The sequence below is a fragment of the Halichoerus grypus genome, chromosome 8 (assembly GCF_964656455.1).
Source record: "Halichoerus grypus chromosome 8, mHalGry1.hap1.1, whole genome shotgun sequence".
NCBI classification, from domain to species: domain Eukaryota; kingdom Metazoa; phylum Chordata; class Mammalia; order Carnivora; family Phocidae; genus Halichoerus; species Halichoerus grypus.
Window position 1 is genome coordinate 2,347,948 of NC_135719.1, and position 22,348 is coordinate 2,370,295.

The window sequence follows — 22,348 nt, forward strand, 5'->3', positions numbered from 1 at the left end:
ACGGCTATCTTGTGTAGCGTGACAGAGGGCCCGTGACCAGCAGAGTTTACCGTATTTACTCTCTGGCCCTTCATAGGACAAGTTTGCTGACACCAGCGTTATGCAAGATAAGGCATACGGATTTTACCGAGGGGGCAGTGGGGAGTCTTTGAAGGTTTTTGTAATTCGGGAGGGACCAGCTATGCCCAGGTTCTTAGGTGATTCGGGAAGCAGGGTGTCGGATGAAGTGGGCTGGCAGGAGACCAGAGGCAGGCAGCCTGCAGAGAGGCTGTTGAAAGAGCCAGGCTCCAGCTCTCCAGGGTCTGCGCTGTCTCTCTAGGAGGAGGAAGGTGCAGAGGAGACTCCCTGGAGGCGGGCGTGAAGGGAGGCCAGAGAAAATGCTCCTGGCCTTAGGAAACTTACCCGCAGTAGGACCAGGTGACAGAGGAGGGGGACAAGGAAGGCCAAGGAGGATGCTTTGGGTTCAGCCACGGCGTGCAGGGCAAGGCATGCAGGCGGCCACTAGGTGGAGCTGTGCTGCAGCCCAGGGAGGGAGCTGGGCTGAGTGTAGATTTGGGGGTCTGGACACCTGGAAAATACCTGAGTTATAGAGCAGGTGAAGGAAGGAGGGAAGAAGGGAGGGAGAGGAGGGCAGAGGCACGGTTCTAGGGGAATCGCTAAATCAAGAAGCAAGTAAAGAAGAGGGATCAATGAGACAAAGGGAGAAAAGTGAAATCAGAATCTTGAGAATGTGCCAGTGTTTGATGATCTTTTGTACTTTTCTGTGTTTAAATAAAAGGCGGGGGAGGAGTTGAGATGGCAAGAAAAAGGGTACTGTGTTCTGTATTCTTTACAGAATGCAAGCCTGCTTGAGTTAAGCTTCTTTATCCCCCCTGAGTATTTGTTTCTCTTTGTTAATAGCGATCATAAAAATTCAGCGGGAAAGACATTCAGCTAGTCTACCTATAGTCCCTGATTCTAGCCTCAAATGATTGACGAGATCGCCTGTTGTATCTCTTTCAAAGTCAAGTTTTAGCATCTGCCCTTGAGTTCATGAGGTACATCTGGTCGCAACAAAATTTTGGCGCACAGATCAAGGCTGACGATGTTTTATTTGCATAACCCTTCCCCAAAATATGATTGTGTAGGATTTATTTGGCAAAACCGAGGTTAATCACTTTCCACCAGATATGGCCAAAGAAAGGCCAGGACTCTCCAAAGAGCCCAGAGTTGGGCTATGTAGTTCTGTTAGGGTTGACAAGAGAGTCCAGCCCATCATGTCATTAAGAATGGTCATTTCTCAAGAAATAAACCCCCATGTTCACTGCAGCATTATTTACAATAGCCAAGATAGGGAAGCAACCCAAGTGTCCATCGATGGATGAATGGATAAAAATATGGCGCATATGTATATAATGGACTATTACTCAGCCATAAAAAATAATGAAATCTTGCCATTTGTGACAATATAGATGGACCTAGAGGGTATTATTCTAAGTGAAATAAGTCAGACAGAGAAAGGCAAATACCATAGGATTTCACTCATATGTGGAATCTAAACAACAAAACAAATGAGCAAGCACACAAACGTCAACAACAAAAACAGAAACTGACTCGACTTCAGAGAACAAACTGGGGTTGCCAGAGGAGAAGGGGGAGTGAAGTAGGTGATGGGGATCAAGAGGTACAAACTTCCAGTTGTAAAATAAAGAAGTCATGGGGATGAAAAGTACAGCATAGGGAACACAGTCAATGATATTGTCATGACTTTGGGCGGTGACAGATGGCGACCCCACTTATCTTGGTGAGCAGTTTGTAATGTATATAATTGTCGAGTCCTTATGTTGCACGCCTAAAACTGATCTCTCAACTGTGCTTCAGTTTAAAAACATAAGTAGAGGAAGGCATTTAACTGATGGTGCACCCAGAACATCATTGAGGGTCACCGCTTTTAATCAATCAATCAATCAATCGATCTCTTGTCCATGACGGAAAAAAGAATGGTCATTTCTGAAATATGTTCTTCGTCTATTCTTCCTTCAGACATATTAGTTATATTTTGATTATTTTTTAAATTTGTCTGTTTCTACTCCACTTGGACTCTCCTAAGTAAAAGGATGGGTTCTTTCAGTTTGGGTCTAATTCTGGCAGCTTCACAGATGACGCTGATTTGAATCCTGTGTCCAGCTCACTTACACCCTTTATTTTCGACACATAGATGTGTTGGATAAAGTAGCTCATCTAAACTTTGAATTGAAGTATGGCAGACTTAGGAGTTGATGATGTAGGGGCCCGTGGAGCTGGTGCCCATAGGACCAGGATTTAGCTGCCCACATGGACAGGAGATGCAGATTTGGGTCCCTGGGAACCTCTGAGAACCTGCATGAAGCTGCCCTATGAGAAGCCATCGAGCCCCAGGGAAGCAGTGGGGAAACCTCACTTTGCCCATGGTTCTTGGGTGTGGGGAAAAGACGTCTCCCCACAGGCAAAGGAAGACCCAAGCCAGTATCATGTATGTGTGTCCTGGGCACATTCATATCCCTACTGACTACAGGACGCCCCAAGCTGAGACCCTAACCTCAACACTAGTCCTGAAGCAGTGAAGCCTTGGGCTGGCCCCTGGAGATAAAGGAAATGCTCCTGCCCAGCAGCTTGGGGTTTTCGGGAATCCCCGAGAAAAATCGGCCCCAGAAAAAGGAGTTTGACACAAAGACCCCACAGGAAGTGGGGAAACATCCCTTATTAGTGAGCATCAGTGGGAATAACAGACAGGAGGATTAGCCCACAAAAACCCAAGATCACAGAACAATCTAAAAGACACTGTAGAATTACTATTTTTGGTTATGCATTTTTAATTTCTTTTTAAATTTTAATTCCAGTTAACATAAAGTGTTGCATTAGTTTCAGGTGTATGATAGAGTGATTCAACACTTCCATGCTTCACTGGGTGCTCCTCACTCCTTCATCACTCCTTCATCCCCATCACCTGTCTCCCCTATCTCCCACCCACTTCCCCGTTGGTGACCAGCAGTGTACTCTCTACAGTTAAGAGTCTGTTTCTTGGTTCGTCTCTTTTTCTCCTTATTTGTTTATTTTGTTTCCTAAATTTCACATATGAGTGAAATCATATGGTATTTTCGTTCTCGGACTGACTTATTTCACTTAGCATCATACTCTCTAGCTCCATTCGTGTTGTTGCAAATGGCAGGATTTCATTCTTCTTATAGCTGAGTAATATTCCATTGTGTATATATACACCACCTCTTCTTTATCCATCCATCAGTCCATGGACATCTGGGCGGGTTCCATAATTTGGCTGTTGTAGATAATGATGTGAATAAACATAGAGGTGCATGTATCCCTTTTGCATTCGTATCTTTGTATTTTTTAGAATTGCTATGTTTAAAGAGATCTTTGAAAAGGTAAAAGAGGGAATAGGAACAACCAAAAAAGAACAGAACACGGTGAAAAAAAATCTTGTAGGGAGCAAAAGGCAAGTCATCGAAATAAGAAGCTCAGTGGCCAGCTCAAACCGCAGATGAAACACCGCTGGAAGGAGAATCGGGGAGCTGGACATGGTCCAGCGGGCTGCACAGAGCGATGGAGAACAGGGTGAGCGTCAGAGAAACATGGAGGGTGAGCAGGACCGAAGGGAAGACGAGTTCTAGAAAGGAAGGGCAGCGTGGAAGAGGGGAGACTAAACAGTGGCTAGGAATTTTCCAAAATCATTTTAAGGCATGAAACTTCCGTGTGAGGAAGCACCCTAGGACATCACGGTGGGTCTTCAGACCACCAAAGACAAAGGCAAAAGCATCTTTCAAACAACCAGAGAGAAGGGGCGGGTGATCTGCACTGGGCCCAGAGTGAGGGGGCAGCAGACTCACCTGCGAACAACCAGGCCAGAGTCTGTGTGGGGATCTGTCCTTGCATCTGAAATGCCCAGCGCGGCGCTGGATGCAGAGAGAGTGCTCCTTCTTTGTGTGTTGAATACATTTAGTGCAGGGGAGACATGGGTTTTCCGTCCCTGTAAAAATGGATTTCCGGATACAGAAAAAATGAGTCTATTAGGCATATCTGGGAGGGAATGGCTTGCAGTAAAAAGTCCGGAGTCATGGGTCAGCACCCACGGGCCGTGCTGTGACAGTTAGTGGAGGATGCGGGAAATAAAGGCATCAGGGGCTGAGAGAGGCGGGCCAAGAAGGTGGGAGCAGTGCACTGTGGTGACGAAACACGGGGCAGCAAGCTCTGCACGCAGACACGCTGTGGGAAAGGCATCTGGGAATGAGCCCTGGGAACACGTGGCCTGAGGGTCAGGGAGGCAGGAAGGCAGGGGCTGAACCCAAGGTGGGCAGGACAGGTCAGGCCGGGCCTTGTGTGCCAGCCGAGGACCCTGGATCTGCCCCCAAAAGAGAGGAAGGGCCTCGGAAGGCCGGTCACTGCTGCCCACCTGCCCCCCAGGGGGAGAGCCCCAGGCTGGGAAGTCTTCTCCTGGGCTGTGTGTGTGGACGCCCCTCACCGGGCCTCACTCCTCTCTGCTTTCCTGACAGGGGATGAAATTCTGGAACTCAACGGTGAATCGATGGCTGGACTCACACATCAGGATGCTTTGCAGAAGTTCAAGGTGACTGCTTGTTATCAGTACATTGCCAGACTCCGGGGCTTCGGGCAAAGGAACCAAGCACGACCCTCCTTCACTCAAACCTGCAAATTGAAACTGTGGGATCCTTGACGTGGGGCGCCCCGCTGGTGCGGGTCTGGGCACAGTGTTATAAAAAAGACCTGGCTCAGAAAATACGAGTGTAATCAGGGGTGTTTCCACTATTTAAGATTTGTAGAACTGTTTTAAAACGCTCAACGTATTTATGTTGACAAATTTCCAGATCTGTTTGAAGTTTGTAAGGCAACCACGAGAAGAGGCTTTTAAGTCTCCGTGTAATCAGTTCGAGACTCCATCCATCCAGCACATGTGTGCACACATGCATATGTGTTAATATACGTCATGTGTCATCTGTGCAGAGACATGCAGGTGTATGTTGATTATACCACACGCACACGCGTGCACACGGGTGGGCACGCATGCATGCACGCACATACAGACGCATGCATGTGGGCACACGCAGCTGCTGAGCGCTACAGCACACGATCTCTTCCTTTCAGCAAGCCAAAAAAGGGCTCCTGACCCTCACGGTGAGAACCCGCCTGACGGCGCCCCACTCCCTGAGCAGCCACCTGTCTGCCCCGCTGAGCCGCTCCCTGAGCTCCAGCACTTGTACCACCAAAGACTGCAGCTCCTTCGGCCTGGGCAGCCCCGCGCCCCCCTCCAGCGCGGCCAAGCCCAACTACAGGGTCATGGTGGAGGTCTCTCTGCAGAAAGGTAGGGTGACAGCGCCCCTCCTCTGCCGCCCCCTGCCTGGGCCTCCCACCCCCGAGGGGTCCCCGAGACTTTCCTCATCGGGAGGCAGTCCAAGGACAGGGCGGGGTGGCGTCTGCAAGAAGTTGTGGCCGCTCCTCTGTTTGTCTGCAGAAGCCCAGGACGCTCCACGCACCTTCAGTCCAGGTGTTGTGGTGCAGCGGGTACAATAGGCCCAAGCAAGGCAGGCCCCAGTCTCACCCATAACACTGCGCACTGAGGAGGTGCCCCCTCGGGCACCTGCGCTCTTACCTGTGGCCGGAGAACTGAGGTCCTCCGAAGCTCAGTCACAAGCCCCCCGTGCTCTCTCCCGCTCTCCCTGGCAGAGGCTGGCGTGGGTCTGGGGATCGGCCTGTGCAGCGTGCCCTACTTCCAGTGCATCTCTGGCATTTTCGTCCACACGCTGTCTCCCGGATCTGTGGCACATTTGGATGGACGGCTCCGGTATGTCCTCATTTCTGTTGTCGGGAAAACAAAACAAAACAAAACAAAACAAAAACACCCTGATTTACAGCAGAGGGAAGGAATTCCTTAGAAGGCCAGGAGATTCATCTGGAGACGAGATATTCAGAATGACCCAAGCGTGGCTCAGAGCCTTGCTCTTCAGACTGTGGTCCCTGGACCACTGTCATCGAAATCAGTTGGGAGTTTGTTAGAAATGCAGAATCTAGGGCTTCTCAGCAGACCTCCTGGAGTGGAATCTGCATCTTAGTAAGATCCTCAGGGACCTGTGTGCACGTCCCAGTGCAAGAGGCCGCATCTCAGGGAATTCCAGTCCGAAACAGAAAACATGAGGTGACCACACTTTAATTCCGATTTAACTAATACGGAATTTATAGTGACATCCGTAGGAGCTCCGGTGAGGTTTGCCTATGTGCCCTGAATGGAAAAAGAAGCTTACCAAGCCAATCAGTAGTATTAACTCAGTTTCTTGATGGCAGGAACAAAATATTGGCAGGCATTGCAGACTTATTTTGCTACAAAGAACTTCTAAGAGGAGCCCCGAATCTAAATTTTCTTTCCAGTAAGTGAGTTGGGTTTGGTAACATTTATCCCAGTCTAACTTGTTGTAATACTTCCAGCTCACGTATCTTCTCTCCCATACCTTCTCTCCCTGGGTTTGGGTTTTGCTACATCAGGAGAGTTTTGCCATATTTTTCAAGGTTTTCCTTCCTACAATTGCAGTGTATGCAAGGGCAAGCCATGCTCAGGACAGTGTCTTGATGGTGCTTTGAGTTAGAGATGGATTTGCCTTTGTCATGAGCAGGGCAGTGACGGCTGATTTGCTGAGCTGCTGTTTTCGCTTGGGACATAATGAGAGTCCCAGCATCGGCCTTAGCCCTAATCCCTTCGGACAGAGAGTCCTCCCTCCCAGACCTGCAGCTGGGTCGGGATTGTTCTGGACGCCTCTGCTTTCCTTGGCATGTGGGGCTATATGGCTGTGGCCTAGACTGCAGTGTGGGGGACAGTGACATCAGTCCCAGGACGCCTGTGTTCCAATCCCTGCCATGCCGATGATCAGCCAGGCTGGTGCTCAGCAAACTGCGGCCCACCACCTGCTTGTTTTTTTTTTTTAATAAAGTTTTATTGAAACACAGCCACACTCATTGGTTGACGCATTGTGGCTGCTGTTTTCATGCTACAGCATCAGGGTTGGGTGGTTGTGACAGAGATAGTGTGGCCTGCCAAGCCTAAAATACTTACTGTTTGGCCTCTTCCTGAAAAAGCTTTTTTTACTCTAAGCTAGGTCTTATTGAGGAGATTATTTCACCCTCTATGCCTCAGTTTCCCCATCTGTGAGACAAGGGGGTTGGATTGCACCATCCTCTGTGTATGGAAGCATCCCTCTTTTCTACCTCACTTTTTTTTTTCTGGTTACGTAACAGAACAAATCTGAATTTTCCATAACTCACTTCCCGTCTTACAATAAGAATGCGCTCCATACCTTCTCTCCTTACTTCTTTTTGCAAGGACTTCAGCTGCTCCCCAGTCCAGTTATTTCTTCTTTACCTCTTAGCACACAAAGTGTCCATCTTCCCTCCTAACCATTCTACAGATGGGAACGCTGAAGCCCGACGGTTGTGATTGGTTAAATCATGGTTAATTGGTTAATCGCTTAAATTGGTTCACCTACACCCTCAATCTCGATTAGGCATAGTTTAACAGGAGAAAAGGAGGAGGAAGATTACAGACTAAACTTTGTTCACGTTGTCCCACCCTGGGTATGAAACATCCCCCCAACTGTGGCTGCGCAGTGAGGGGGTGAGCAGGGCAATGCTTTGGTCTGTCCTCCTCTGAGGGTCAGTCGGATGGCAAAGGAACTCTACTTATTGGTGTAATTTTTAGGTCTCATCGAACAGCCCTGCCAGGAGTGGGACTTCTGGGAAGGGAGCGTCTGAAAGCCACGTTGGTTAGCTTGCTGACGGCTTCCTGTGTATGCCTTCACAGGTTCGGTGATGAGATCGTGGAAATCAATGACTCCCCCGTGCGCTGCATGACGCTCAACGAAGTCTACACGATCCTGAGTCACTGCAGTCCTGGGCCGGTCCCCATCATGGTCAGTCGTCATCCAGACCCACAGGTAACACGCCACCAGGGCATCTTCTTCCACCCAGGCTCACTCTTTCAGGACTCAGCTTCGAACAAGACATAGATGAGAGCAGGTGATGCTGGTTGGGTTTGGACTTGAATTTCCAAGACCCTGTTCCGAGTGTAATAACACGTGTCTGCAGCAGGGGTCCACTGGCAAACTCCTAGACACCAGAGACAATTGGCATGAGCTTAGGGGAGCTCTTGCAGCTGGGTTACAAGCTCGAGGGCAGGAAAATATAGACTCAGCACCCCTGCTAGAGATGCCATGAATCAGTCAACTCATCCGTGCATCTAGTGGGGACCCGTTATGTGATTGTCCAGCCCTGAGCAGATAGAGCTGAACAAGCCCTTCCACACAGTCCTGCCTCGGAAGCTCACGGTCTTGCTAGAGACACGGACACAGAAATAATTGCAATATGGAGTGATAAGTATTCTGCAAATAGAGAGCTACAGAAAGGAAGGTTGGATCAAGCAAGAAATACCAGAAGTTAGCTTGTTCCAGGCAAAGAATTTGAGGAAGGTCATTCCATGAAGTGGGGACACAAACTTCATTTGTAGAGTCACGAAGGGACCTGTCATAGGAGAGTGGCTTGTTCTCGGGGGGCTGGCATGTGGGTACTGGGTGGAGAGGCCAAGGATCCAGGTGGGCATGACATTGGAGCGACCCTATAGTGGGCTTCCATGGGGTGCTCAGAGTTCACGTCGTATTCTGTGGGGGTGAGGAGCTAGGAGAGGACTGTGGCTGTAGATGGAATATGTTCAGATTTTATTTTTTAACCACTGATGGTGCGGTGGAGGACAGGGTGGAGGACAGGGTGGGGTGGGTGCAGCCTGGAGTCTGGAAGAGGAAGGAAACAGATGACGAGGACCTAAACTGCACAGTGGATGTGAGAAGAGGATGGAGAAGGGGGCACGGGGACAACTCAGGAAGAACTGGTCATACTGTTGGCTGATGAGCCTGGGGCATGGGTGGTCTCAGATGACTGGGGTGTTTTTGGGTCAGAAGCAGCACCAGCAGGATAGAGAAGAGAAGGAGGAGGGGGGACTTGGGAGGGAGGAAATGGTCTCACGTGGGGCATAAAGAGATTGAGGTGCCTGTGGTGTGTCCGTAGGCGGTTAGATTCAGGGCTGATAATGGCTGGTGTGTGGGGTCCAGTTTGGAGTGAGTCTCGGGAGCTGGGGCCGTGGGCATTGGTGAGGTTCCTTTGGGGAACCTGGTGATACTCACCATCACTATTTATGCAATCCTTGTACGTGCCAGGCATCTTTGCTGAAAGACGTGACATAGGAAATTGCGTTTAGTTGTTGAAAAACCATCTGAGGTCAGTGTGATTCTCCCTTCCAAGTCACAGAGGAGGAAACCAAGGCTTAGAAGGGAAAGAGGAACTTGGTTTGTGGTGGAGCTGGTATGTGAAGAAGCTAAGCTTTAAAGCCTGTGCTCTTCACTAACAGACTCCAAACTCCCCACGGAAACAGGACAGAGATGGACTCACAAGCCAGATCCACATGCACCTTGTGTAGTGGGATTCAGACCCAGCTCTCTTCCGCTGTGAGCACTAAGGATGAGCACTCTAGAGAAAAGCAAACTTCCTACGAAGGCAGACAAGTAATTTGTCTAAACCTCTGGAGACAGAAGAAAAGAAAGCAGCCTCAGTGTCTCTTGCTGCCCTGGGCACCGTGGGGAGAGGGCAGGGGAGTAAGAGTTGGGTGTGGGACCAAGGCTGGGGCCCCTGGCCTTGTGGCCCTTGGTTCTGGCTGGAGGGGTGGGGCACGCACACAGAGAGGCCATGAGGGGTGAGGGCCATGGGGGTGAGGGAGTCAGGGTCCCAGTGGCCCAGAAGACGGAGCCAGGTCTTGAAAGGACAGCCAGGGCGTGGGGCAAAGGCACTGTAGACAGGGGAGTCCAGTGCGCACGCACGCGGAATGCCTGGTCCTGTCCAGCTCTGCTCCTCCTTCTCGGTGACACCTGGGACATCCATCTAACCTCTCAGAGCCTCTCGTTCCTCAACCCTGGAATGGGGGAGTGGTCTTGACCTGGCAGGACTGCTGCTGATACTAACTCCCTGCACTGAGAGTTTACTGTTTGCTAGGTATTGTGCCCAGTGCTTTAAATGATTTATTATTATTATTATTATTATTATTATTGTGGTAAAATACATCCAACATAAATTCACCATCTTCACCGTCTTAAGTGTACAGTTTGGTGGCATGAAGGACATTCTCCTCCTTGTGCCCCAGCACCGCCATCCATCTCCAGATGTCTTTTCGTCTTGTAAAGCTGAAACTCTGTGTCCACTAAACAGCTTGCCGTTTCCCCATCCTTCCAGCCCCTGGAAACCAGCATTCTACTTTCTGCCTCTGTGGTTCTGACGACCTTATGTACTTCATATAAGTGGAATCGTACGGTACTTGTCCTTTTGTGACTGAATTGTTTCACTTAGCAAAATGTCTTCAGGTTTCATCCACGTGGTTGCAGGTGTCAGCCTTTCCTTCCCCGTTACGGCTGCATATCTCACTGTGTGTGTGTACCATGGTCTGTTTATCCGCTTAGCTGTCAGTGGACGCTTTTGGCTATTGTGGATAACGCTGCTATGAACGTGGGTGTGCACATATCTACTTGAGTCCTTGCTTTCATCGTCTTTGGGTATGTGTGCAGAAGTGAAATTGCTGGACCATATGATGATTCTATTTTCAATTTTTTGAGGAACTGCCATACTGGTTTCTATAGCAGCGGCACTCACATCCTTATCAACACCTATTGTTTCCTGTTTTTCTTTGATAGCAGTCATGTTATAGGTGTGAGGCGGGACCTCATTGTGGTTTTGATTTGCATTTCCCCAATGAGGAGTGATTTCGAACTCACCAGCCATTTGTACGTCTTCTTTGGAGAAAAGTCTATTCAAGTCCTTTGCCCATTTTTTAATTGGGCTGTTTGGTTTTTGTTGTTGTTGTTGAATTATAGGGGTTCTTTATATATTCTGGATCATAATCCTTTATAAGATATATGAATATTTTCTCCCATTCCATGAGTTGCTTTTCACTTGTTTGATTGTGTCCTTTGATGAACAGATCTTAATTTTGACATAGTCAAATTCATCTATTTTTATTGTTGTTGCCTGTACTTTTGGTGTCAAATGGCTTATTTTTTAAAAACCCTCTGACCTCACTGGGAAATAGGTTGTATTATTGTTATTGTACAGAAGAAGAAATTGACTTAACATCAGCAGGTTAAGTAACTTTCTAAGAGTACACAATTAGAAAGCGGAGGAACTAGGACTTGAACATAAGTCTGTTTGGTTCCAAGAGTCATACTCTTAACTATTAATCTAAAGTGATTAGTGACCTGTGACAGTAAAATGATGATGGGGATGGTGATGATGGTGATGATTTTGGGGATGGTGATCATGGTGATCATGGTGAGGACAGTGATGTCGATGATGATCATAATGATGACAAAGCCCAATGCAAGGCATTTCTGCTGTTTTACATGAGCAGGTGACTCGTATTTCCTAGGTGTCTGAACTGCAACTCAAAGAAGCTGTGGCTCAGGCTGTGGAGAACGTCAAGTTTGGAAAGGAGAAGCATCAGTGGAGTCTGGAAGGTAAGGGAGACGGTGAGCTCTGACTTGGATATCTTTGCCTTCTTAGACAGCTTAGGGTTTAGCCATTAACTCGCCTTCGACCTCAGGGACATAAGAGTGATCATGGACAAGCACGATAAACGTGGACAAAAGTTGAAAGCTAGCAGCCCACCAGCTAAGCTTGGCTCACATTTTCGCTTTGTTCGGGAGGCACAGGATGACAGAAGCATCTGATTTTGAATTTTTTTCAACGGGCAGGCACTCTCCCGGCTCGCCATGTGCCAGGAGTCCTCACCGTCCCCTGTTAGACCAGGTTGCCATTTGCACAGGTGCCTCCCTACGCATTTGAGGTTTCAACCCCAAGATAATTATAATAGACCCTTTAGAACTAATATCTAATAATACCATATCTAACTTTTATTTAAGGTCTTCTAAGGTCAGACAGCTGGGCTAATTCATGCATTATTTTACCAGATCTTCACATATAATTCTTATGCACATTTCTTTTTTAAAAATTAATTTATTTATTTTAGAGAGGGGGAGGGGCAGAGGGGGAGAGAAAGGAACAGGCAGACTCCTCCCTGAGCTCAGAGCCCCGAGCAGGGCTGCTCTCACCACCGTGAGATCATGACCCGAGCCAAAAATCAAGAGTTGGATGCTCAACTCAACTGAGTGAGCCACGCAGGAGCCCCTTTATGCACATTTCTAAGGAAAAGGTGGGGCCCTGAGAGGCTCTCTTACCCATAGTCACTCTATGTAGTGCACAGAGCATTTGGACGGGGACCGGGTTAGCTGACTCTGGTGCCTGGCGTTAACTGCTCAGTGCTCAGCCGCTGGGCATTGGCCACGTCATCATGGAGCATATGACAGAACAACGTGCAAATATTGACAAGGAGGCCAAACTGCCTGCAAATGTTCAGAGAAAGGAATTTCAGCCATGTTCTACCATCTCTGCCCACTCACCATGCATTTATGCTCAGGAAAATGTAACAGAGAAACTCACAAAAATTTCGACAGTGGTTATCTCCAGCTGATAGGCCTGCAGGTGAATTTTCACTTTCATTTCTTCCTTTTTGTGGCTGAGTTTTTTTCTAATGAGGATGCATTATTTTATGGCCAGGATAAAGCAAAAGCATTTTTTTTTTTTCTTTAAAGAGGATTTGAACTGTGAGCTTGGCTGATCTTGGTTTTCTCCTAAGGTTAAGGATTCTCTTCCTGGCCTTCCAGAATGAGCGGGAATTTGAGCAAGAGGCTGGGACTCAGCCTGTTCCCACTCCTGTGAGCACTGATTCTAGGAAAGCAACACCTGGAACTGTTTCCACTAGAGGAAATGGCCTCTCAGGGTTGTGTGGATGGCCCCAGGTGCTGAGAATGGGTGTGTTGGGGGGATGACCCAGGAAGAAAGGCTGGATGGGAGGGAAGAGAAAGGGGGCTCTGGCTAAGAAACTGTGGTTTGGGGGGGTCTCGATTCACCCTCAGCTGGAAGAAATGGTAGCCTCTTGGTACAGGGCTCTACACACATTCACAGGCGTTTTCTCTCTTTCATACTGAGCCCTGAAACAAGCCCAGTAGCCCTGCAATTATTATCCCCATTTATTTTTTTTATTTTTTTATTTTTAAAAGATTTTATTTATTTATTTGACAGAGAGAGAGAGAGAGCACAAGTAGGCAGAGCAGCAGGCAGAGGGAGAGGGAGAAGCAGGTTCCCCACCGAGCGGGGAGCCTGACGTGGGGCTCGATCCCAAGATCCTGGGATCATGACTTGAGCCGAAGGCAGATGCTTAACCGACTGAGCCACCCAGTCGCCCCATCCCCATTTAACATGAGAAAATGGGGTGTTGCTGGCTGGGTTCCCCTGGAAGTCAACTCTGAGACAGTGTTTGGCAGGATGTTACCGTGGAAAAGTCCCAGGGATTGGAGCCTGTGGAGGGGAGGGGACCAGAGGCTGGGTAGAGGGAGAGGTGAGCTGATGCACAGCTTCAGCCCTCGCCCCTGGAGTTGGGCAGCTAAGCAGTCCGGTTGGCAGGAATGGCCCCTCCTTTATAGGCCCCTCATCTCCATCAGCCCCCGTGCATGAGGCAGCTCCCTGTAGGCAGTCCTGGGGAGGCACCTGCCACCAGTGCTCCCCACGGGTGGGACAGCAAGCCCTTCCTTGATGAGCAAGTTGGGGAAGCATCCGCATCTCCATCACATGGAGACTCAGAAAAGCTGAGTGATTTTCCCAAGCGAAAGTTGTACAGCTTGCCCAGGACAAACCCAAGACTGCCGGGCTCCAAACCCCAAGGGACCTCAGATGAGAAGCAGACAGTCTGGGGTGCAGCGTGCAGCCACGAGCCATGGGGAGCACGGTGGCCAAGGGTGTGTGTCCCCTCCAAGCTCAGCTGTGGGGGGGCCCCCTATGCTTCCATGACAGGTGTCAAAAGGTTGGAGAGTAGCTGGCATGGGCGGCCGACCTTGGAGAAGGAGAGAGAGAAGAACTCAGCACCCCCGCATCGCAGGGCTCAGAAGGTCATGATCCGCTCTAGCAGCGACAGCAGCTACATGTCCGCGTCCCCCGGGGGGAGTCCCAGTAGCGGCTGCAGGCAGCAGTCTTCTGACCTGGAAGTCCCCACCCACAGCCCCAGCCTGTCCCTGGGGCAGGAGCAGGGGACGCTTCCCACGGCTCCTTCCGGGCCACCCCAGGAGAGCCCACCCCTCCCTGGGACGCGGGACAGCCACCCGCCCCTGAAGCTGAAGAAATCCTTCGAGATTTTGGTGAGAAAGCCCACAGCCTCCAAGCCCAAGCCTCCACCCAGAAAATACTTTAAAAGTGACAGTGACCCTCAGAAGAGTCTGGAAGAGAGAGAGGACCCCCTATGCCCTTCTGGGCACACCTCACCCACGTGGGGCCAGGTAAGAGAGCTGTCTGACACGTTCAATGTTCTCCTGAGCTCCAGAGCCAGGAATCGTGCTTCTGTTGTTGTTTGTTTGTTTGTTTTTTATCGTGTGCACAGTTGTTCTTGAGCACGAGCAGGAGCCTTAGCCGTGGGGAAGGAAGGGGTCTCCTGCTCCTTCAGGGGGAAGAGGCTCAGCTCGAGCTTAGAGCCGACGTGCCAAGACTGGAAGCTTGGCGGGTCCCAAACCGAAGCCCCATTCTCGCTGTGTGGCTTCTGGGCTCCCTTCTAAAATACACTGGGGTTTTCGGCTGCTTTCACGGGGGTCATTCTTCAGGCTGGCCCTGATGGGCCCCAGCAAAGCTCCCGGAAGGCCATTCCGCAAGGGGCGGGCAGGGGGGCTTCCTCGAGGGGCTGGTTACCCGCTTTCGGAAGTGAGTTAGTCCATGGGATGGTGAGACCTTGGCTTCCGTGTCTTTCCCAATTCCTCTTGCCCAACTCCCACTTCCTTCTAGGTGGAGCTTGGGGGGAATCTCAACTTCTCTGAGCCTCAGTTTCCCCTCCTGCTAGCTGGGGCTGTTTGGAGGCTCCCTGCTCATTTCGTGGAACCACCTAAGCCGATAATCGTGGCTGTGATTAGTCTTCCAGCACATCCATGAAAGACCTCGGCTTCCTTCCCCTGCCGCCCGTGCCACCCCCTTAGAGGAAGGCCCACCGACGGCCAGGCAGCGGCTGCAGCTTGGGCATCTTTATGCCCAGGCCCTGTGTGGAGCGCCACGTGGCCGCTGCCCCAGTTCGGCCCTACCCCGCCTCCTCCCCCGGGGGCGAGGGGCTGGTCACAAAGGGTCCCCGAGCTCCAGCTCCCTCCGCCAGTGGCTTGACCGCCAGGCTCCACCGCCTTTCTCAGCCCGGACCCCAGCAGCTGCCGTGGCCACGCAGGTGGCAGTGGGGCCCTCGGGACCTCCCCCCAACGGCCTGGCGTCGGGCTTGACCAAGCAGGAGGGGAAGAAGGCCAGAGTGGTGGGGTGGGGAGGTGGGGGGAGGAAGGCAGTGAGTGGGAGGGGGAAGTGGCGGGAGGGGAGGCAGCTGGTGACAAGGAAGCGGGTCCTGCCCAGAGCGCGGATGTGGCTGCTTAGCGGCTGGCCTGATGAGCTCGTCGCTGTGGGTCCCCTCCCCCGCCTCCTGCTTTAAGCCAATGCGGCCTTCCCCTGTGGGTCCGGAAGGGCAAGCGAGGAACAGGCGGGCGGAGAAGCCAGGCTTTTCGCTTTGCTCCTGGACACTCGGGAAAGGAGGAGGGGCTTTGCCAGGGGAGGTCTGCTGGCCACAGGGCTTCCCGGTGATGCCCTGGGGGTCCCTGGCTAGGCTGGGCCATAGACGGGCGGCCGGCTGGAGGGAGAAGCGGGGTTTCTGCAGGAAGGGCCGGCGGGGGGCTTGGACGTGGGCACTTCCTCCGAGCAGCCTTCCCTGGGCTGGGGTCCGATGTCTGGCCTCCACCGCGGCCCCTTCTCTGTCCCTCCACCCGGTCCCAGGTGGCCAGCGGGCCCCTCTCAGCAGCACAAGCTGCAAGACCTACTTCTCCTGGGATTGGGGGTCCCAGAGAAAGGACGAAACCAGGAAGCAAGGCTGGACCCCACTCCTCAAGGCTCCTCGACCATTTCTGGGGATTTCTCACTGGATGTGTCTCTCCTTGGCCCCGTCCCTCCCTCTTGTCCTCCTTCTCTCCCAGCCCCCCTGCAGCCTTTTCTCTCTGGGACAACCCCCAAATCCTTCCCATCCTGTGACTCCTGGGGACGTCACTTGAACAACCAAAATGACCCTCAGGATATTTCCTTCAACAAAAGACCAGTTCTCTCCCTTTGAGGAAATCAGCTCAGACCATCACTTGGGCTGGAAACCCTGACTGCCCCGTAAGCCCACGGGTCTGTCTTTCCTCCTTTCCCCTCTCTCCCTCGCTCACAGAGCACTGTGCTGGGGAAGCAGCTCAAAGTAGCTTTCAGAGAAATTTGAGTAAACTTGGATTTATTTCAGGGGCTAGTTAAGAAAAAAAAAACACCCTCCCACAAAGAGGGTATAATATCAGTTCATTAACGAAACAACAAAACACATTCGTGTCTGTTCCAAGAGGCAAAGTGGCTTTGACTACTGTGGGTGGTACGAAGTGTCAGCCTGTGAGAGGGTCAGCGATCCACGGGTGTAGACAAATGTCACCCTACGGAGCTCCCAGATGAGCAGAGCTGAATTCCAGCCACGTGTCACTTTTCTGCGTGATGAGGGTCTCAGACGCCACCGGCCTAGTATTTCAAGCTCCGAAGGCCATGGCCAAGCCTTGCTGCTTCAAAGGACTAGTTCAAGGAGCCCAGTGGTTCCTGAGTTGCGTGGTGTCCCTGTATTTCCAAAGGCTCTCCCCGCGCTCAGGTCTCCAACGGGGACCTTGGGGTGGGGGACAAGGCTCTGTGAACACATTTCTAGCTTCTGTAGCTCTCTGTCAGAGAATGTTTTTTGCCAACGTAGATGTTCATCTCGGGCCACGGACGTCTGCCATTTCTGTTTTAGTCCCAAGTGACGCATTTATTCGCCCTTCTTTCCTTCCTCTGGGGAGGAAGCCTGCAGCCTTGTGAAACAGGCAGCCCGTCATTCCACCTGCCTGTGGAATGAAAGAACACGGAGGCCACCACAGCGTCGCCAGGCATTGCTCCTGCAGATGGGCCAACATGGAAGCGTCCCTGTGATGACACTTCTCTTCTCCTTCTTGCCTGGGCCGGCGTCATGCTTGTCCCTCTCTCCGTGTCCCGCTCTCCGGAGCTCTCCTTTCTGCTTCTTTGCCTGGGAAATTCGTACTCTTTGCTCAAGAACCAGACAAAAAGCATCTCTCTAGGAAGCCTCGTTCACCCCTCTGCTTCCTCGGGAGCCCCGGTGGCATCTCGTTGGTGCTGCCGGATGCAAACTCCAGGCCAGTAGGAGATGGGCGCTTGGGGGCCGGTCCGGCTCCTTCCAAGGCTGTGTCATGAAGGAGCCTGAGACCGCATCCAGGTTCCGTGGGGAGAACACGCCGGCCAGGGACTGCCCAGGCCACGGCAGGTGCGGCAGAGGGCAGCCGAGGTGCAGGTCCCAAGGGCCTGGCATCCTTGTGGCATGCTTGTGATGGAGAGCCGTGCGGGAAGGGACTGGCCCGCACTCGCCTCCGAGTGTTCTCACCTTAGGTTTGCGAAGGCCAGGTGCCAGCTCTCCCCCTCCCCGGGGCAGGGCTTCACCTGGAGGCAGCCGCCCTCCGCACCCCAAGCTTCGTGTCCCTGTCACACGGGACCCAGGGCCTTGACGCTCGGCAAGGAGGGGGTGTGTGCAGGACGCGGGCTCCCTGGAAGCCGCGGGGGCAGCGCCGGGGAGGAAGGGGCCCCCGTGTGCAGAGCCGCCGGGGAGCCCGTCATGGGAGCAGCTGGGCGCGGGCTCTCCAGTGCCAGCCCGCGTGCGCTGGCCTCTCACGGCTGGAGGCCACCGTTTTCATGTGGCCTCGCTTCCTGTTTACACCACAGGAAGCTGGAGAGCGGCTGCCACCCTCACCGCTGCTGCAGGAAGACACAGCGGGGAGAGCCCCCCGCGCCCTTGCCTGTTCCCCGGGGCCTGCGGTGGGCCCGCCGACGCCACCCTGCTCGGAGGCCGAGCCCGGGAGGAGAGGAGGCAGCCCAGGTAGGCTTTCAGCTCGGGCTTCCCGAAGGCAGGAAGGAAGGACCTTCTGGGTTAAGGTCCAGGAACGAGGCAAGGATGTGGGTTTGCGCTGAGGACGGAGGGCTGTGCCCGACGAGGGCTGTGCAGGTTGGTGAGCAGGCAGGAGCCCCGAGGTGCCCGGGCGGCAGGATGGGGGGGCTCTGCCAGGCTGGGGACCCCGTGGTCGGACCGGCGATGCCGTGGAGGGGCTCGGTCCGGGCAGTCGGCGGGAGGATGGAGGGGGACGGCACTCCAGCACGCGGCGTCCAGCGTGTCCCAGGCTGAGGACGCAGCATCGCATTCGCGGGCGGGCGCTGTGTCCATGAGGCTGGCGAATGCCGGCTTCCTGAGGCTCCGGGCCAGGTGCTGGAGGGAAGGAGGGACAGGGACAGAGAGAGGGGCAAACCAGGTCGGGCCATGAAGGAGCGCCCCAGCAGCAGTGGCTACCCACCATATGCCTGTTGGAGAAACGCTCCATGAAAAGTGCATGTGCGGCTCCCAGAGGGTTGGGGGGGGGGGCGCTGTGAGTGGAAACATCTGACCCATCTCGCCCTGAGCAGGTGCCCCACAGCGGTGGGCTCCCCTCCTCCACTCTCCCTTCCCTTAGTCACCCCAATTGAGGAACACAGCAGAGAATAGCCCGGTGCTCTGCTCGCAAGAGTGCCTCACCCCGTGTGCCAAGGGCTGGCCGGCAGGACCTCTGACTACGGAGCTTTAGGACAGCCCCTTGCAACAGAGCAACGGATAAATGCAGAACCGGGCTGAGAGGCCTGGGGCCCCCGGCAAAGCCCCGGAATGCATAATAACCACGCAGCTCTTCCGGATTGTGCAGAGCATCTCCAATACCTTGGAGGCTTAACGCTCTCACGGTTTGCTTCCCTGGAGGCCCCGCACAGAGACGGGGGACAGCAGGGGTCAGTCCTCCTCATGCTGGGCTGCTTCCGGGTATCAGGCATCCCCCAGAGCACAAATCCAGAGCAACGTACTCTTCACCAGGGCAAGATCAGACCGGGGGGGCCACGGGAGGGCAAGATCAGACCGGGGGGGCCACGGGAGGGTCCATGTCCACTTGGCGTCTTTACTGCGGGGGCTCGGGGGCCGGCCTCGCTCTGTCTCTGGGTAAGAGAGTCTCCCCACCTTTCTAGAGGGGGTGCACAGATATGTAAGATGCTGAGCAGTGAGAGGGGGTTAAGAACCGAGGTGAGCGGGGGTGCGCCCCGTCTGAAGGCATGCACTTTGACAGTGCTTTTTAATGAGATGGGTGGTTGAAAGCAAAAATGGCCACCCATCTGGGACCTTTGGCTTACAAGTTTTAAAAGGTACGAAAATTACTTTGGCTTTTAAATTTGCAATGACTTATGAGCAGTTTGCTCTAGTGTGGTGGAAAGGACGCTAAGAATCAGGAGATGTGGGGTCTCGCCCTCGCTGTGCCAGCAGGTGATCCCTTACCCGTGTGGATGTTGGATTTCTCAGTTGTGAAATACCAGAGACTGGCCCACAAATTCTCTGCAGACCCTTCCAGCTCTAAAATGCACAGAAGCTAAGTCTTGGTTCTGTGGTACAGAGAATGGTACCGGGGGTGGGGGTGGGGGGTAGCTGCCCCCCCAACCAGGGCCCAGCACACGGGCTGGTCTCCGCCCCCAGAACGCTCCTTGCTATCTAGCTCTGAAACCAGGACAGGGGCGTAACGCTCAGCTTGGGCCTTGTTTCTGCTCCCCAGGGATTCAAACATCCCCAGTCAAACACCCACTCCTGAAGAGGCAGGCTCGGATGGACTATAGCCTTGATATCCCCGCCGAAGACCCCTGGGTTAGAATTTCTGGCTGCATCAGAAACCTGTTTAGCCCCATCATGAGCGAGGACCACGGCCACCTGCCTCTGCCACCCAGCGTCGGTCTGGGTGAAGAAGACGGGGTGCGGGGCCCCCCGGACGGGACGCCGCCCAAGCCGGATGCCACGGGCGGTGCTCCCAAAGCTTACAAGTCGGTGGACAGTGGCACCGTGAAGAAGGGTCCCCCCGTGGCCCCCAAGCCAGCCTGGTTTCGCCAAAGCTTGAAAAGTTTGAGGACGCGTGCCCTGGAGCCGAGGCGGCTGCCTGACGCGGCCTCCCCGGCCCAGCCGATCCCCACGCCCCGGGAGCGCCCGGGGCCACCCACTCGGACCTTCTCCTCCTCCATCCAACAGAGGATCAGCTCCTTTGAGACCTTTGGCTCCTCACAGCCACCCAACAGAGGAGCGCAGAGACTGAGCCTGCAGGCCTCCTGGGGGGAAGCAGCACAGGCTCCCGGGGAACAAGCGGGAGGACAGGTCGCTGGCCTCTCGGGCCGAGGGGCCGCCCCCACCGTCCAGCCGCAACCACCGGAGCAAGAGCACCTGCCGCGGGGCTCGCCCACCTCCTCCGAGACCGGTGAGCCAGGTGTGTCGGGGTCCCCTCTGCCAGGACAGCAGTCCAGCCAGAAAAGCCCCCTCCCTGACCCCGACCCTCTCTCGAGGCTGTTGTCCTCACGGACTGAGGAGCCCCGAGGCCCTGTTGGCAAGATGCCGAGTCAGCGGGCGCGGAGCTTCCCCCTGTCCAGGACCCAGTCCTGGGAGATGAAGCCGCTGGATGAGAAGACCAGCAAGCTCTACTCCATCAGCAGCCAAGTGTCGTCGGCGGTCATGAAGTCCCTGCTGTGCCTTCCGTCTTCCGTCTCCTGGGGCCAGACTCCCTGCAGCCCCAAGGAAGGGGGTTCTCCCGTGTCATCAGCTGGGGACGCCCCAGCTGTGAACAGTTCTGCGGAAGCTCCTGCCTCGGACACAGGCTTCTCGCTCAAGTGAGTGTGCCCAGGATCTCCTCCAGCTTCCTGTCTTCCTGTTCTCTCTCGTCTTTCTTTCATAACCGTGCATAACTTTATTTAAAACAACGTCTCGGGTACCCTAAGGGATTGTTCTACCTGTTCTTTCCTGGGTGTGGGCGTGTGCATTACACCCTCCGTATGAAGGAGGAGTTTCACAACCCGTGGTCTGGGGGTGGGGAGGCGCTGGTGGTCCCTGGTGCGTGGCCCATGGAGGTCTGGAAAGCGAATGCACATCAGACGTGTCCCGCTCCTGCTCAGGAAGTTCAGACTGGAGCCGGCAGAGGATGACCCTCTCCCCTCCTCACCCCCTGAAGGAATCCACACATATTCTGTATGTGGCTTCCGGCCCCTGGACTGGGCGTCAGGATGTCTGGGACCCAGTCCTAGCTCCGGCGCTGACTCCCTGACCACGAGCGGGCTCCTCATGCTCAGTTTGCCCTTCCGCTGAGATTAGGAGGTGCGCAGGACCTGCTCCAAAAAACTGGGTGAGGGGGGCTCCAGTTCCCCGGGGCTCCCACTGGGGGATGAGATCCTGCCTTGAATTAGAACAACTCTGCATTTACCAGCTTTACTTCTTATTCTTAGACTGCTGACAAAGGTTTGAGACCCATTGACCCTGATGTTTCATGTTCCAGCCCCAGCAGACAGCCTGGGAGGGAACAGGATTGAGCCTGGAACACACATCTAGAGCAGGGTCTCAAGAGCCAGACCGACCCATGGGTAGCTCCTGGGAGCCCGTCAGATGTAGAGATGCCCCATAAAGTTGAGGTTTCCCAGGAGCTGGCTCTCTCTGGCTGAGAAGCTATTCTCCAGTCGGAACTGGGAGGCTCACCATCAGAATGTACTCTGCCGCGGGATCTCTTCACCTGCTGGTAGTAAAGGTCTGCCCATCAGAGGGAGGAAAAATGTCTTCTCATTGAAACCACAGTTTCCTGCAAAGTATGAGGCGTAGCTGAAAAAAAGCTGGCTACAGATATCAAAATACGTTCCAAAGGAAAAGGAAGGCCAGTTGCTGGGTGCGTGGGCACTATTTGTGGTTATTAGGTGCTAATAATGGGGGGATATGCGGGTGCTGAGGGCAGGCGTGAAGGAGCGCAGAGGTGAGTGTGTGCGAGGTGCCATGGCCATGATCCGACTGCGGTGTTGGGGCCAACTGTCCAAAGCATCCGCTGTACTCTGGGGTGAGGTGCTGACATTTGGACACCCTGACCGGGAGTCCGACACACCATGATCTGTGATCGTGAATCCCGGATCTGGGCATTTCACAGCCGTGTGAGCAGAGACAAGGGTTCACCCTCTGTAAGCCTCAACGTCCTGATGGCTTTGGTGGAGGGATGCTGGCATCTACTCAGATTTGTTACATCATATTACAGAA

The 22,348-nt window shown here is 53.3% G+C and overlaps 1 protein-coding gene across 3 annotated transcripts in view; it reads left to right on the forward strand.

Moving 5' to 3' along the window:
• Positions 1-22,348, forward strand: part of IL16 (interleukin 16) — a 69,416-nt gene that overhangs the window by 40,193 nt on the left and 6,875 nt on the right. The window contains exons 6-13 of one of the 3 annotated variants that reach the window (XM_036108806.2): positions 4,527-4,600; positions 5,137-5,353; positions 5,716-5,833; positions 7,838-7,970; positions 11,495-11,582; positions 13,975-14,453; positions 17,965-18,118; positions 19,857-20,949. In XM_036108806.2, coding sequence (XP_035964699.2) covers positions 4,527-4,600; positions 5,137-5,353; positions 5,716-5,833; positions 7,838-7,970; positions 11,495-11,582; positions 13,975-14,453; positions 17,965-18,118; positions 19,857-20,949 — 2,356 coding nt within the window. Of the gene's footprint in view, positions 1-4,526; positions 4,601-5,136; positions 5,354-5,715; positions 5,834-7,837; positions 7,971-11,494; positions 11,583-13,974; positions 14,454-17,964; positions 18,119-18,140; positions 18,245-18,799; positions 19,051-19,856; positions 20,950-22,348 lie in introns of those variants that run through there. The other 2 variants (XM_036108807.2, XM_036108808.2) reach the window with 2 other exon arrangements.